Source organism: Aulonocara sp. 'chitande type north' Nkhata Bay, linkage group LG14, assembly GCF_057382095.1.
Source record: "Aulonocara sp. 'chitande type north' Nkhata Bay isolate Kocher_YH1m ecotype deep benthic linkage group LG14, A_spYH_male_GT1.1, whole genome shotgun sequence".
Classification (NCBI taxonomy): domain Eukaryota; kingdom Metazoa; phylum Chordata; class Actinopteri; order Cichliformes; family Cichlidae; genus Aulonocara; species Aulonocara sp. 'chitande type north' Nkhata Bay.
The window spans coordinates 36,374,581-36,388,529 of NC_141357.1; the positions used below are offsets into that span (position 1 = coordinate 36,374,581).

The 13,949-nt window shown below is 41.5% G+C and overlaps 1 protein-coding gene across 2 annotated transcripts in view; it reads left to right on the forward strand.

Moving 5' to 3' along the window:
• The window catches only part of LOC147315147 (glycerophosphodiester phosphodiesterase 2-like), a 46,015-nt gene that overhangs the window by 29,689 nt on the left and 2,377 nt on the right, over positions 1-13,949 (forward strand). Inside the window, exons 9-17 of one of the 2 annotated variants that reach the window (XM_086262402.1) lie at positions 3,187-3,332; positions 4,995-5,077; positions 6,627-6,777; positions 7,046-7,264; positions 7,443-7,600; positions 9,085-9,232; positions 11,273-11,355; positions 12,436-12,515; positions 13,249-13,386. In XM_086262402.1, coding sequence (XP_086118528.1) covers positions 3,187-3,332; positions 4,995-5,077; positions 6,627-6,777; positions 7,046-7,264; positions 7,443-7,600; positions 9,085-9,232; positions 11,273-11,355; positions 12,436-12,515; positions 13,249-13,343 — 1,163 coding nt within the window. In that variant the 3' untranslated portion in view covers positions 13,344-13,386. The remainder of the gene's footprint in view (positions 1-3,186; positions 3,333-4,994; positions 5,078-6,626; positions 6,778-7,045; positions 7,265-7,442; positions 7,601-9,084; positions 9,233-11,272; positions 11,356-12,435; positions 12,516-13,248; positions 13,387-13,949) is intronic. The other variant, XM_086262401.1, reaches the window with a different exon arrangement.

Genomic DNA, 13,949 nt, shown 5'->3' on the forward strand with positions numbered 1-13,949 from the left:
ACAACTGAAAGACACAACATTCCCTCGTCATATCTGATTTTTAAACACCAACATGAGGACAGTGCAAACACTCAGGTCGATGCTTTAAAACAGAACCTGGGTGATGTCTTTGTCCACGTCTTTCATACTGTGGGTGATTGTGCATTTGCAACACTGAACCTTTCTTAAGCATCTGATTCAGCTTTTATATGCTTGATTTTATAGGTTTTTAATCATATCTTGTATGTAGATCTACATGGAAGAACTCGTGAATGAAAATCACATGAAAAGTAGTTAAATATTTGATAATGCTACACCAGAACTACACCCTTTAAAAAAAACTATGTTTTTATGTTTTATTATAATAAAGGGAACAAAAAGCACGTTTTTGTCTCAGTTTAGAACCTGTTCTCTTTTAAAAGCCAGAGTATCAGATAGTTGGGAAAGAGAGAAGAATAGAAATAGGTATATGCAGCCTGTCAGTACAGTAACTGAAAGAGAAAATAGGCTGAAGGATCTTAGGGAATTTCTTTATTGGCTTTTTGGCTGCAAAAGTTGTACTCCTGAGCAAATCCTTCCTTTTCTGTCAAAGCTTATCAACCTGTAGATCTCCCTCCAGCCACCGTTAGGCACAAAAGGGTTTTCATTTGAGTAATTTTCCTGCAAACTGAGTCTGTTTTTATTGGTCTCGAGGTCATTCTGATCTCATGCCCTGCCAGCTCTGCCCCTTTAGCTGCCATCTGTTTCTTTTAACCTGTCTTCAGGTTGCTTTCTGTCTTGTGTCATGTCCTTTCCTCTCTGCTGAATGGCTTTGACCTCCGTGTCTCTTCTCTCTCTCTTCTCTCTGTTGGTACTTTCTCTTGTTGCTATGGTGATTTAGCGGGCAGAAGGATGCAGACTCGTGTCAGGGGTCTGTGCTAGCAGAAGCAGATTGTGTAATATGGCTTAGTCCTCTTTAATGTTTTGAGATAAACATCTGGACAAAGTTAAACTGGATACTGGGAGAACTATTAAAGCTATTAAAACCTGTAAAATGAGCCATGTGCCATACGTAATAATTTCCAACTAGCGATTAAGCCCAACAACTTATCAGGAAACTGGATGTCCCATAGTCATTGCCTCCTGTTGGTCATTAGAAAATAATCCAGACTTTGAAGCTATGTGCGTTTATTATACTCGGTTAAATCTATGACTTTATTTAATTTAGGATTGGTTTAAACATTGGTAAGGATTCCTGTGAAAGAAAAGCAAAATGTCTGTCCTCTATTTTGATGATGTTTGTAACAGTAGCTGATGGTTTCTGATGGTTTTGGGCAGGTTGTTCAAAGAGGAGACAGACGGGGCAGCAGTAGGAGTGTCTGTGCTTAGTCATGCTGAGACTCTTTAGTGGGAGGCTGACAAAGGAGCACCTGTTGACATTTCCCAAAAGGGCAGAATTTCTCTCTCTATTAATGCCACAATGACCACAAAAAGTCCCACTTAAATCTGGCTTTTATCTGTAGCAGGGAAGTGTAAAATTGGCCTTCCTTCCTTGGTCAAATGACTCAGCAGTAGTCATAGCTCTCGTGCATAGATATATATACACATAGAGGCCACAGCAGGGCTTGCCAACGCTGTCTTGCTCGGGGCATTAATCCTGTTCCTGTGCAAAATGCCAAACCTTTGTTCTGCTTTTTGATGCTCTAATGAAAGACATGGAGTAGCAGCACTGGTGTGAGGATTTTGTGCAACATTTTAATTATATATTTTACTAATTTGATGCAATACTTACACTGTGACCCAGTGTGGTATCAACACATAACTGACAACTTAGAAAGATCACATTTTAAATTGAATTTTTAGGCACTTTCTTATTAGCGGTGGGTCACAAAAAACACAACATGTTCCCTTTTTTTTAGTTTAATGTACAAAAAACATGCACACGGCAACACGGTGTGGCAAAGAGGCATTAGCTGAAAATGTAGCATAGCTCGGTATGGTTGAGGACACTTGACAAATGGAGGGCAAAAGAGGTGGTAGGTCTTTAAAGCTTAAAAACTATCAACAGCAGATGAAGAAATGGGGAAAAAAACCCATCAGAGACTTGACACAGAGAGATGCATTTGTTCTTCAGTTGAGCCAAGTCTCCTGAAGTCTCTGAAAACTACTTAAACAAACTAGAAGAAAGCTACCAGAGTGGGCTCGGGCTTTATAAAGGCAGCCATACCAAATATTGAAGCTTCTTAGAATCGTGCAAACTCTGCTGTGTACATGTATGGCTGCACTCATTTCCATCTTCCTAGCAAATTATAAAGAAATGTGGGGTCACTCAAGATTTGTGCACAGTAATGTATAACCAAAGATTTTTTTTAAATATTTTCTTTCCCTTGTTAACCTGACTCAATAATAAGTGATATTCTTGATACTAATAAATTGATATATTAAATACAGGCAGTCCTCACACAGTTACAGATTTATTGTTTTTGCTGCAACCGTCTAAATAGTCCTTATTCTGGTCTCACCTTTTAATTTGACCTGCACAGAATAAACCGGTGCTGCCTGCAGAGTTTCTCTAAATGAAACAAACTCAGAGCCTCGTTTATTAGTGAAGACGTGATTTGTTTCAGCCTAGTTGGAGGCAACTTACCCCTCATTAAAATCTTAGTCCTGCTGACCTCTGGTGCTTTATTTGTCAGCTTTCTGTGTCGAACAGACGAATTCTGGGGTAACATGGTGTTCGGGGTGGATTCAGAGGGTGGGGTGATGAGTGGGGTAAGATATCTTTTATTCATCAGGGAAGACAATTAAAAAAGGCTATTCTGCCTGTTGTAAAGTTTAAACTATACACAGTCTTGCATGAAGTTACTATAAAAACTCATAGAATAGTCTTATTATTATTATCTGTATTTAAGAGGCTACAATTCAGGTCTTTGTATTTGCTCTCTGTCCAGACTTCCCTGTGTTGCCCATATGGCTGCTGTTGTTAAGCACTATGTTGATCCTATCAAGAAAGATTTACTCCATATTATCCTGATTAAGTTCCAGTTTCTACTGCATAGCACTCCTGTAACTGTGAAGTTTTATGCTTGTTAGTATTAGGATTTGTTTACATGTGAATTGCACAAATTACAGCAGAATGCGTGTATTTTATGTGCAGAATATTTGGACAGTAGTATGCAGTAGTACGCTCCTGTTTCATGACCGTTTATTTATTTTTGTGGCATTTAGTCCGTCAGGTGGCCGTCCTGGGACTCTTTCTGTCCGTGCTGTTCTCGCTCTACTTGGTTCCTCTGGGAATGTACTCGCCCTGCATCAAAGAGGCGGGAACTCTGGGACCTGCCCCTACTCTCATTGGGCACAGAGGAGCTCCAATGGTGAGGCTGAATTAAACCATTATCATCTGATCTGATTTTGTTTATTCCTAAAGTAAGTTTGCAAAATATTTTAACTTGTGTGATTGTGGATTAGCCTCCCTTTGGGTAATGTACGCATCATAACGCTGACATCATCACATCAAGAATCGCAGTGCAGTTATGTAAAAATAGAAAACAATGATCCACGCTGCAGTTTCACACCTTGCATTTCCATCCACTGGGACAAATTGGACCCTTTGCCATCCTACTTATGGGGCATTTAAAAAATAAACTGCCAAACAGTTTTTTGACTTTGCCCTAAAATAAAGTCATTAAAAAAATTTCCACTTGGAGTTAAAGTGGACATTAAACACCACGTGTACAAAGATTCATTTGCACCATGAAGCCCTGCTCTCACAAACTTGCATAGATGTAACATAGTGGCTCATAGACTTACATTATATTAGAAAACCAGTGAACCTCAGTGGAAAACAAGATTAAAACTAACAAGTCTAAGAGGGTCACTTTGGTGCTCCCCCTGGCTACAGCAAAGAGTTTCATGTTAAGAAAACAAAGATGTACTGTCCACTTTCACTCTGTGTCTCCTAAACAGTCAGTGTTTCCTCGTTGTTTGGCTAGCTGTGAAACGGGAAAATCCACCTGTTGGCTGTAATGTTCATGCAGGTGGCAGCAGGGAAAGTGGATATTTGTTATTCAACATGCGTCTGAGCTTATTAACATCATAGGAGGTCAATTCTGTCGTGGAAGTAGGTTTCCATCTAAGTTAATGTCAGCTGTGACAGTTCTAACAGTTGTGCTGCTTGTTGTAGATCAGAAATAAATATAAACAGCTTATATTAAGTTGTGCCCAGTAGCTCAGCAGATACTCTAAAGCTCACGATGTAATGAGGAAAAGAAAACAGGCTGATATCCAGATTGACGTTTTGGAAACTGATTTTGCTTCTGCAGCATCCTGTGTGCAATCCTGTTAGAATATGTCTGATCAGGGCGATGGTTGGATCCTGTTAAATACCCCAATTCTTTGATCTTTGGGCTGAAAGAAGAACAACACTTGGTGTTTAATGCTCAATCAACAATCTCTTTATACCATACAACCCTTTAGGCATAAACGTCCGGATGGGAGATTTGCACAGGAGGGTGTCCGGCAAAATCTCGAAGTGTCTGACTGTTTCTCACATTCTTATAGCTTCGGCCCCCTTCCAGACTAAGCCTAAGTTATGACCTTGGCTTCCTGTGCAGTATGTTTTGTTCTTTCTAATCAGACAAATAAGGCCATGATTCTCTGCAAACAGTATTTCTTATAAATCAGTAGTATCATGCATCATAAAACAGTGCAATATCCCCTTTGAGTTTTTCATCTCGGAATAAACAATCAGTTACAATCAAACAATCAATCTGCTGGTCCCTCTCTAGTCTAAACAAGTGTTTCAGTAACTTTCCACTAGAAGATGGTCCCCTCTTATCTACTTTCTCCCAGGCAAGCGTGAGCAAGAGTCTACAGCTTTCTACCCCCAAGGACACGTAGTCTAATGCCTTTATTTTCAGGGCCGTGTCGACTTAATACGGCACTTTATGGTTATATGGCATTTTAGTTAATATAAAGCATAGCATGGAATTCCATTCCAACAATCCCTTCTGAAATTGTTGCTTGTTTTTCTGTAGCTCGCTCCGGAGAACACTGTGATGTCTTTTGAGAAGGCAGTGGAAGCTGGAGGAGAAGGACTGGAGACTGATGTCACCATCAGGTGTGTCATCCTGCTGATTTTTTTTATCTCACTCTTTTATTTATGGAGCATGTGAATTGCACACAGTAATGTCACTGCTGTAAAAACAGATAGATCTTGAATTTAATCTACAAAATTCATTATAAACTTGACTTCCTGGTTACAAGGACCAGTCTCAGAGTTACTTAAAGTAAAATGTCCCAGCAGGTCTGATGGTGCTCAGGATAACTGCTGGTTCAAGCTAGTTCAGATGCACCACTTGAGCTGCGTCGTATTGTATGCCCATAACAAGCGTAGCAGTCTTTCTTTCTTAACCCTCCTGTTATGTTGGTTTCCAGGAACACCGATTATGCTCCTGGGTTAATTTGACCCGGGGCAAATTTACTCATCCAAAAGTGTCAGAAACACTGGCATTGATTATTTTACAATTTTCTTTTATAATTTTGATTTTTTTCGTTTTCTGTAATGATGCAGATGACATGTGACATCTCTTCTGTTCTGGGTCAATCTGACCCGCAACATAACAGGAGGGTTAAGCTGAAAATTTCCCATCTTTCACTCTAATATGTCAGTACTACTGCTACCTCAGCATCCACCTATAACCTCTGACAGGATGTGTTCTCACCAGTCATATATGCTGGCATATGCTTTATTTATCTCAGAGGCTTATTTGGTGGGTTATTTGTTTGCTGACAATAGGAAGAATCAGTGAATAAGTGTGTCTCACACCAAAAGTGTGAAAGTTTGGAACCTGGCATGTAACTTAAAATCCAGACTGCAGATGGCACGAAAAGATTGCTCATCTAAAGCCAGCCTCACATTACAGGATTACAAAAACTCATGACTGCAATCGGTGCATCCTTTGACACTGACTGTTACCTCTGGGCGTTTCTTTAATGGTAAAATGATCAGATCAATCAGATCAGGTGATCAGTGAACTACAGCCGAGTCTCTTGAATTACACAGATCAGATGCTAGCACGCTTCTCTCATTGCTGAGGTGATTACTGCCATGCTAATCCAATTAGCGGTGAGCACTCCCGTGAGCCTACAACCAAACGTTTAGCGCCATTTTACAACCTGAAAACAGGAGGATCAGCTGCATGGCTCAACATCAGCGGGTTAGCTTAATCCAGTGCTGTTGAGTCTGGTGGTGCTTTCATAAGAATGAGTTGTATTTCTATGTTGTGCATGATACTGGGCTCCTGTTGTGTAACTACACTATATAATGTCTTTCATAAGGTGAGCTTTCTGGTAGGAGTGCAGCGATTTCTTTTTTTTTTTTTTTTTATTCCTTCAGCCACATCAACAGATTTGTGAAAGAGGATTGAAGCTCAATAAGTGCAACTTACTGAGAGTCTGCAGGGCAGATTCTGGGGTTCAGTTTGTATCATAAATCTACATATTGTTGTTATGAAGTCATATTATCAGTGCTGACCAGTGAATCTGGTCATCCTTACTGCCTCTTCACTTCCTCTTCCCTTGTATCACTTACCCTTCATCTTGGAGTCCTACTTTTCCTTCTTGAATCCTCGTGTTGTGACTCACTGAATATTTCTTTCTGTCTGTAGTTTTGATGGTGTTCCCTTCCTGATGCACGACTCCACCCTGAAGAGGACCACTAACATCGCGGAGGTTTTCCCAAACAGGACACACCTCGACGCCTCCATGTTCACTTGGACCGAGCTGCAGCAGTTGAACGCTGGTGATTGGTTCTTATCGGTATGACCAGCACGCACGCAGCTCAACACAGAGCAACAGCAGCATGTTGTTGGCTTAGAAATGCATCATCTGTACAGAAACTACTGAAGAAACACATTCCTACAGATATTTAGAATTCACAAATGTTGTTTGAGTTCCTGCTGGCAGTGACCGACAGATAAACAACTAAGCCAAAGAAAAAGACAGAAAATGTCCCTCTAAGTTAAGAGCAGGTGAAATTCAACCTGATTTTTTTTCCTCTCACCATCACTCTGCTTCTCACTTGCAGAGGGATCCGTTTGGCACCGTGTCATCCCTCTCTGCGGCAGACCGCTCCCAGGCCCAGAACCAGTCTATTCCCTCACTGGTCCAGTTCCTGGAGGTAGCAGCCCGAAGTGGTAGACTCGTACTGTTCGACCTGCGCAGGCCACCGCTTGGACACCCATACAGTCTGTCATACATCAACACCACTCTACAGGTGGTACAGGCCCACATCAACTCCTCGCAGGTAACTGATCAGGATTAATGTATCTGCACTTTGATTTAAAGATAACGTTAAATTGGTTTAATGGGGATATTTTTGGTTTCAGTCTAGTGTTGTTCTGCAAACACAATCAGTGCATTTATTTTTCCTATTGTTAATTTTTCCTGGTGTTGTTTGCTCACTGTGTTATGTGTGGCTGTAGGTCCTGTGGCTGCCATCTGAAGACAGGGACCAGGTCCAGGCTGTGGACCCACACCTGCAGCAGACCTCTGGAGAAAAGGCTTCTATCCAGGAGTTGACAGACGGACACATCACCAGACTGAACCTGCACTACAGCACCATGTCTCAGCAACAGATCCGGTACAGAGCTGATAAACGGCATACATTAAACGTCTGTCTTAGGCAGTTTTAATTAAAGATTGTTAATCACTGCAGCGGTAATTATTTCAGAGTTTCTTCAGATTTAGGTTGTATTCGTGTCAGGAGAGGCCACATGCTCACACTCATGAATTATTAACCAATACCAGGGCTGTTAATGATTTGAATTGTCATTTTAACTTGCATAAATTACTCAAACAACACATTAAAGATAAAACAAATATTAACCAACACAATTTTAATTGTGAGTTTAATTATAATCAAGCAGATATAAATAATAGCATTCATTTGAATGTATTGGCTGTCATCTTTGTGACAAACAAACAGCAACACAATCAGCTGCTTCTTCAGGTTTTGCCTGACCCGATGTCCTGGTGATGGAAGTTCTGCTCTGTGTTTCTTCTTTTTATGCACTGCAGAAAAACTATTCATGCAAAATCGGATTTCTAAAATACAAATTAAACATAGTTATTTGTACAAGTCTGTAAGTTCAGACTAGAAAAACAACAACAGATATAATGGCCTGCACATAGTTCAAACATTCAATTATGCAATCACATCCATCTAGTGGCAAAACAACCCTATTTATACCAACTGAGAGAAACTTGACATTTTGAATTGGTCTCTTGTGTTTGTGCATGTGTGCAGTTATGTAACCCAGATACAGATGGACGCAGCTTCCTCAGTGACTCCATCTCGGTGCTTGTAGAACAACCTCAGGGAAGTGAGAGGGAGATAAAGGGCAGGTGTGAGAGATGCTCATCGCCGAAGTGAGGAGAGGAAAGTGTGGATAAAGAGGAATTTGTTCAGTAGAGGCGTGAAGGAAGCAGTGGAGGAGGTACAGACGGGTCCAGCTGAGAGGAGAATAAGAGAGGGAGGTAGTTGTACATTAACAGTAGCTGTGGGAGAACAATCTGGAAAGAAAGATGGTGGAGTGACTCACATACAGTTTTCAACACAACTTACACAGGCGACTGAAATAATCTTCCACTGTTACAACTGATTCATCTTCATGAAAACGTTTCAACTGTTATTTGTCACCAACGGTGACGGGTGGAATGAGTCATACTGTTATTGCCTGATAGGTTTTAATCAGAGCATAAAGCATGCGGTCAAACTTTTACAAGTCTTTTACAGGCCACTGACTCACTGGAAAAACTGCAGTAGAATGTATGAATACCAGAGTTAAACTTAACAGCTTTCTTTTTCATCAGTAACAGTCTTTCATTAAATTTAAGGCTGCAAATGTGTGGAAAAGTTAATCCCTCAGAAGCCCACGTCTTTGTTGGTATGAGCGTGCATTAGTGCAGATGGAATTGGCAGCTTGCACATTTGGAAAAGCCCGATCAATGCTAACAGGTTTCAGAGCAGCATGCGCTCCCATCCAGGTGATGTCTCTTTGTCAGAGAAGGCTTGGCATGCTAAACTGCATCTCTCTCTCTCTCTCTCTCTCTCCCCCCCCCCAGAAAGTACCAGTCAGTGAACATCAGCACTAACCTGTATGTGATCAGCCAGCCTTGGCTCTACACACTGGCCTGGTGTGCCGGAGCGCAGTCCGTGACCACCAACTCCATCCACATCCTGTCCAACATCAACAAGCCGCTGTTCCTGATGGTGAGCAGATTCAAACCTCCAATTCTTTTATGAGACAGTCATATTAGACTTTATTAACCTCCTAGGACCTGGCGTCCACATATGTGGACATCAAATGTTGGTTGTCTAGGCCAAAATACTACATTTTGCTCTACAAGGGCCTGATATCTAGGGATGGGTATCGTTTAGGTTTTATCTGATACCGGTGCCAAACCGGTAGTTTTGAAACGGTGCCGGTGCTTAAAGAATGGAGAACACAAACTTTGTCCAAAAACCTCTCATGTTCAGCTGTTTGTTTTTTTTTTTTGTTTTTTTTTTTTTGTAAAAAGATAGCAATGTTAGCCTTTTCTGCAGCTATGGGGCATATATAGTATCACTCTTGGCTGGAAGCAGTGCTTAAACAATGGAAAAAACACAAAACTTGTCCTAAACCTCTCATGTTCAGCTGTTTTCCACTTTTTCTTTGGTCATTTTAGTCTTTTTGGCCAGGGTGAAGGGAGTATCTGCCATCAAACAAGAAGACGGCCGCATGTAACTACGACGGTGTTTGCTAGTTCACCTTACATGCATTAATTTAATAAATAAAATAAATTACACACGAACAACATTAAGCTACTCACCCAGAGAAGAACGGCTGCTGCTGCATCATCATCCGTCATCATTTCTGCTACACTGGCAGGGCTAGGGGCCAGGACTCTCCTCTTCAGGTTCTTGGGGGATGTTGCTAACTCTGGGTCCGATAACAGGCAACCCACCCGCAGTAGATGTGCTCGCTGTGAGGTCTGGCAGCAAGCTATCAAATACGGGTGCATTTCTCGGCTTTTAAAAAAACGCTATGCGTCGCCAGGTATTTCATCGGATTTGAGGTGTTGCCTCCTTTGACAGTATCACAGTATCAGCTTAAAGCACTTGTTGCAGGCTGCTGAGTTTGCATCTTTTGCTGTGAAGTACAGCCAGACTTTTGACCGCTTGGCCTTGGGCATTTTTAATCTGTAGCTCTGCCCTAAAAGAACGTATGTACCTAGGCCCGCCTACTATCCTTGGAAAGGTAAAAATGATTGGCTAGAATCCAAAGTGTATGACATCTCAAGAAAAAAAGCACCGAAATGTGCGCTGCTTTTTGGTCTGGTTACTACCGTTCATGTCAGAACCAGTGCCATCATGGCACCGGATACGGTACCCATCCCTACTGATATCCACTTACGAGGACATTATACTACCACTGTTCTATCAAAATTTAAAATGAATGTACTCATATGTGGATGTCAGACCCTTGTAGAGCAAAATAAGGTAAAAAGATAATTCTTTGTTTTTCCATTCATCGGGTCCCAATCAGCCCAAATAGAAAAGATAAATTAAAAATGCATGCCGTGAAAGAGTTCGGGTCTTAGGAGGTTAAAGAAACCAGAAGGCTCTTAGAACTTAGAAACTGTTAAAAGTAATAGGATTGGTTACAAGCATTTACATGTAATATATTTCATGCTTCATTAAAGAGTTATTCACAAGCTGGCACCACATACTCTGTTAGATATGAAAGCATTTGTAGAAGATAATGGCAGATTGTGTAAGGATGAACTGAGGCTGCGGTTTGGTGAAGGCCTGTGAGGGGACTGGCAGCAGCTCCCGAGGAGACAGATCCCCATGTGCTAATGACAGAGAAGCAGAAGGGAAGTGTCTGAGCTGTGGTCCCTCTCCTTAGTTTCAGATAATTACCTTCCATTATGCCTGATGAAAACAGTTTTTAGGCTTGTGTCAGCAAGCTTCAGGTAAGGCTCTGAGTAATTCACTGAAAAACGTCTAAAATTTGTTGTTATCCACTGAAGCTTGTGCAGCAGGTGTCGTGTGTGTTTGGAGATTGTACCTGTGAGCATTTGATTACATAAACCTTCTCTCCTGCTCCAGCTCCAGTGTAATTATTATTTTAATAAGAGTGTTCAGTCCGTTTACCATCACTGTGTTGAATAATCGTATTAATGCTCAGTCTCCTCCATCTGTGACCCAACAAATCTCAGAACTCTTTGTTTAATAAATGTAATGAATCCTTTTATTGTGTCTCTCTAGACCCCAGAGGAATATAGTCTGATGTGGATTCTTACTGATGTGGTGTCAGCCTTCCTCATCACTGCAATTTTCATATTCCACTGGTAGGAACACACACACACACACACACACACACACACACACACACACACACACACACACACACACACACACACACACACGAGCCCGTTCAGCTATCTTAGTGAGGACCTTCATTGACATATTAATGGTTTCCCTAACCCTAACCATTAAAAATGAATGCCTAACCCTAACCCTAAACCTAACCATAACCTGTGCATAAGCTGTGCTGGGCTGAGTCGGTGTGGCTCACTTTTGTGGAAGCAAACATTTTGTTTCTTCACACAAAAATAATATCGGAATATTTTTTCGTTCAGCTTCAAGAGATCCTAAAATTATGTTTTAATATTCTGCGTCTAATTATTTACTTTAATCTCTTCTTCAAATAATAATTATCTTCAAGTATAATATTTTTAAAATATTATAAAAATGACAATAAAGCCACATTGATTATATTTATTGATATTTGCACACATTTCACAGTATGTGACGCTCGGCGGGTTTTCTCTTGATGTAAGATGTCAGTTTCATTTAAAGATTTATTAACTTTGATTATCTGTCTAGTCATACATTACGAAGTAATGAGCTACTAAGAACAGCATTAATAATGATAAATGCTCCTTTTTATCTAAAGAAGCTGCCTTTTTTGTGCTTTCAAATATTCAGCCACGATTTGTTTTATCAACTCAAACTGAATTTGTCATGAGATTGTGTTCACAGCGAGATCACGAGGGGTTAATTTAGATCTGAACTCAAGCACAGCTTTTTCAGGTTAGCTATTTGTGACTATAACTAGCAGCCCTTAGACTGAGGATATGAAGAGAGTTGGAGTCTTTCCTGTCACACAGACGATGCTCTTCACCACAAAGAAAATCCTCTGTGGTTTTATTTGTACTTTTTTTTTCTGCGTTGCCCCTTTCATCATCTGCTCCTTCCTTCACTCTTTGTATAGGCGGGCTTCAGTTGAGGCTCGCCCAGACCTCCTCTCACATGTGTACACATCAAAGCTGCTACACGCAGCAGCCTCAAAGCACAGTGGTAAACACAGCAGCACACCAGGTTACGCTCTGCTGCTCTGATCTCTGTTTGCGGTGTGTGTGTGACAGGTGGAGAGAGCGAGGCCTGCCCTTCTGGTCCGGCAGCCGGCAGACTCACGAGAATGGACCATACAGCAAGTTCAGGACAGGTATAACAACGTTTTTCTTGTACACAGTGCTGGATAAATGTGAAACATCAACTTTCAGCAGATTACACACGTGTTCCAGTAACTTTGTCATGCTTTGTCCCCGTCATGGCTGATATTACCTGTTTTCTGTGATACGTTGAAGTGTCCTTGGGCAAATACTGAACGCTTTATTTCCCCTGATGCTTCCATTATTGTGTGACTCTGTGAGTGAACGTTAAGGTTCAAAGGTCAAAGTTCTGCATGATTGGTGAATCTGCAACTAGACAAGACAAACTGATGAAAACAGATGTAAACATCTGTGTCACTTTCATCCCGGCTGAGGTTTAGCTTAGACTTTAAAGGTGCTGCTAGTCTGCATTCATTGAAGACTGTGTTACATATTCAGGGGTTTTTACTACATGGAAATTAAATGTTTGGTGATGTTGTCATAAAATTAGGTTGTCCTTTTTAAAAAAAATTAAATTTGGTATTTCATTGATTTACACGTCATACTCATATTTGGTTGGTGAACGGTCAGAAATGTGAGGAAAACACTCAGATTTCTGCCAGTAGTGATAGTCTCACAGCCTTCACTTTGTTCAGTGATCGTGCTTAACGGCTGAAATAGTCACCCACACAGTGCTGTTGTAGCTTCTTATGTAGCAGGCTAGCCACCAAGACTGTAGCTATTTCATGAAAACATCTGTGCATGCAGTGATCTCCTGCTGTGTGTCGTATGTGTCATGTGTGTCAGACTCCGCCGAGATCATCTGTGTTCGCTGGAGCGCTCTTCACTCTGACCCTCCTCCTGGAGCCCTTGTCTCCCTCCCCCTGGTCTTCAACCCATGACCCCCCGCATGTCAGCCCTGCATGTCGTCCCTCCAAGAACCTTGTATGAGTCATGAACCCTGTTTTTAATGTGCATCTTTCTGTGTTTCCTGCTGAAAAACTGCTTTCCATCATCCATGGAAATCATATGAAACTCTGTGAAACTACAAAGATCATTAGCTGTTATGAAAGTTTTTAAAAAGTTCAAGAACATAGCCCCTTAAAATTAAAAAGACAGTTCAAGATCATCTTGTCGTGGCGATCGTGGCTCAAGAGTTGGGAGTTCGCCTTGTAATCGGAAGGTTGCCGGTTCGAGCCCCGGCTTGGACAGTCTCGGTCGTTGTATCCTTGGGCAAGACACTTCACCCGTTGCCTACTGGTGGTGGTCAGAGGGCCCGGTGGCGCTAGTGTCCGGCAGCCTCGCCTCTGTCAGTGCGCCCCAGGGTGGCTGTGGCTACAATGTAGCTGCCATCACCAGTGTGTGAATGTGTGTGTGAATGGGTGGATGACTGGATATGTAAAGCGCTTTGGGGTCCTTAGGGACTAGTAAAGCGCTATATAAATACAGGCCATTTACATTTACCTCCGAACTGTTTCAGTGCAGCTGCTGTTTTTAGATCACTCTGC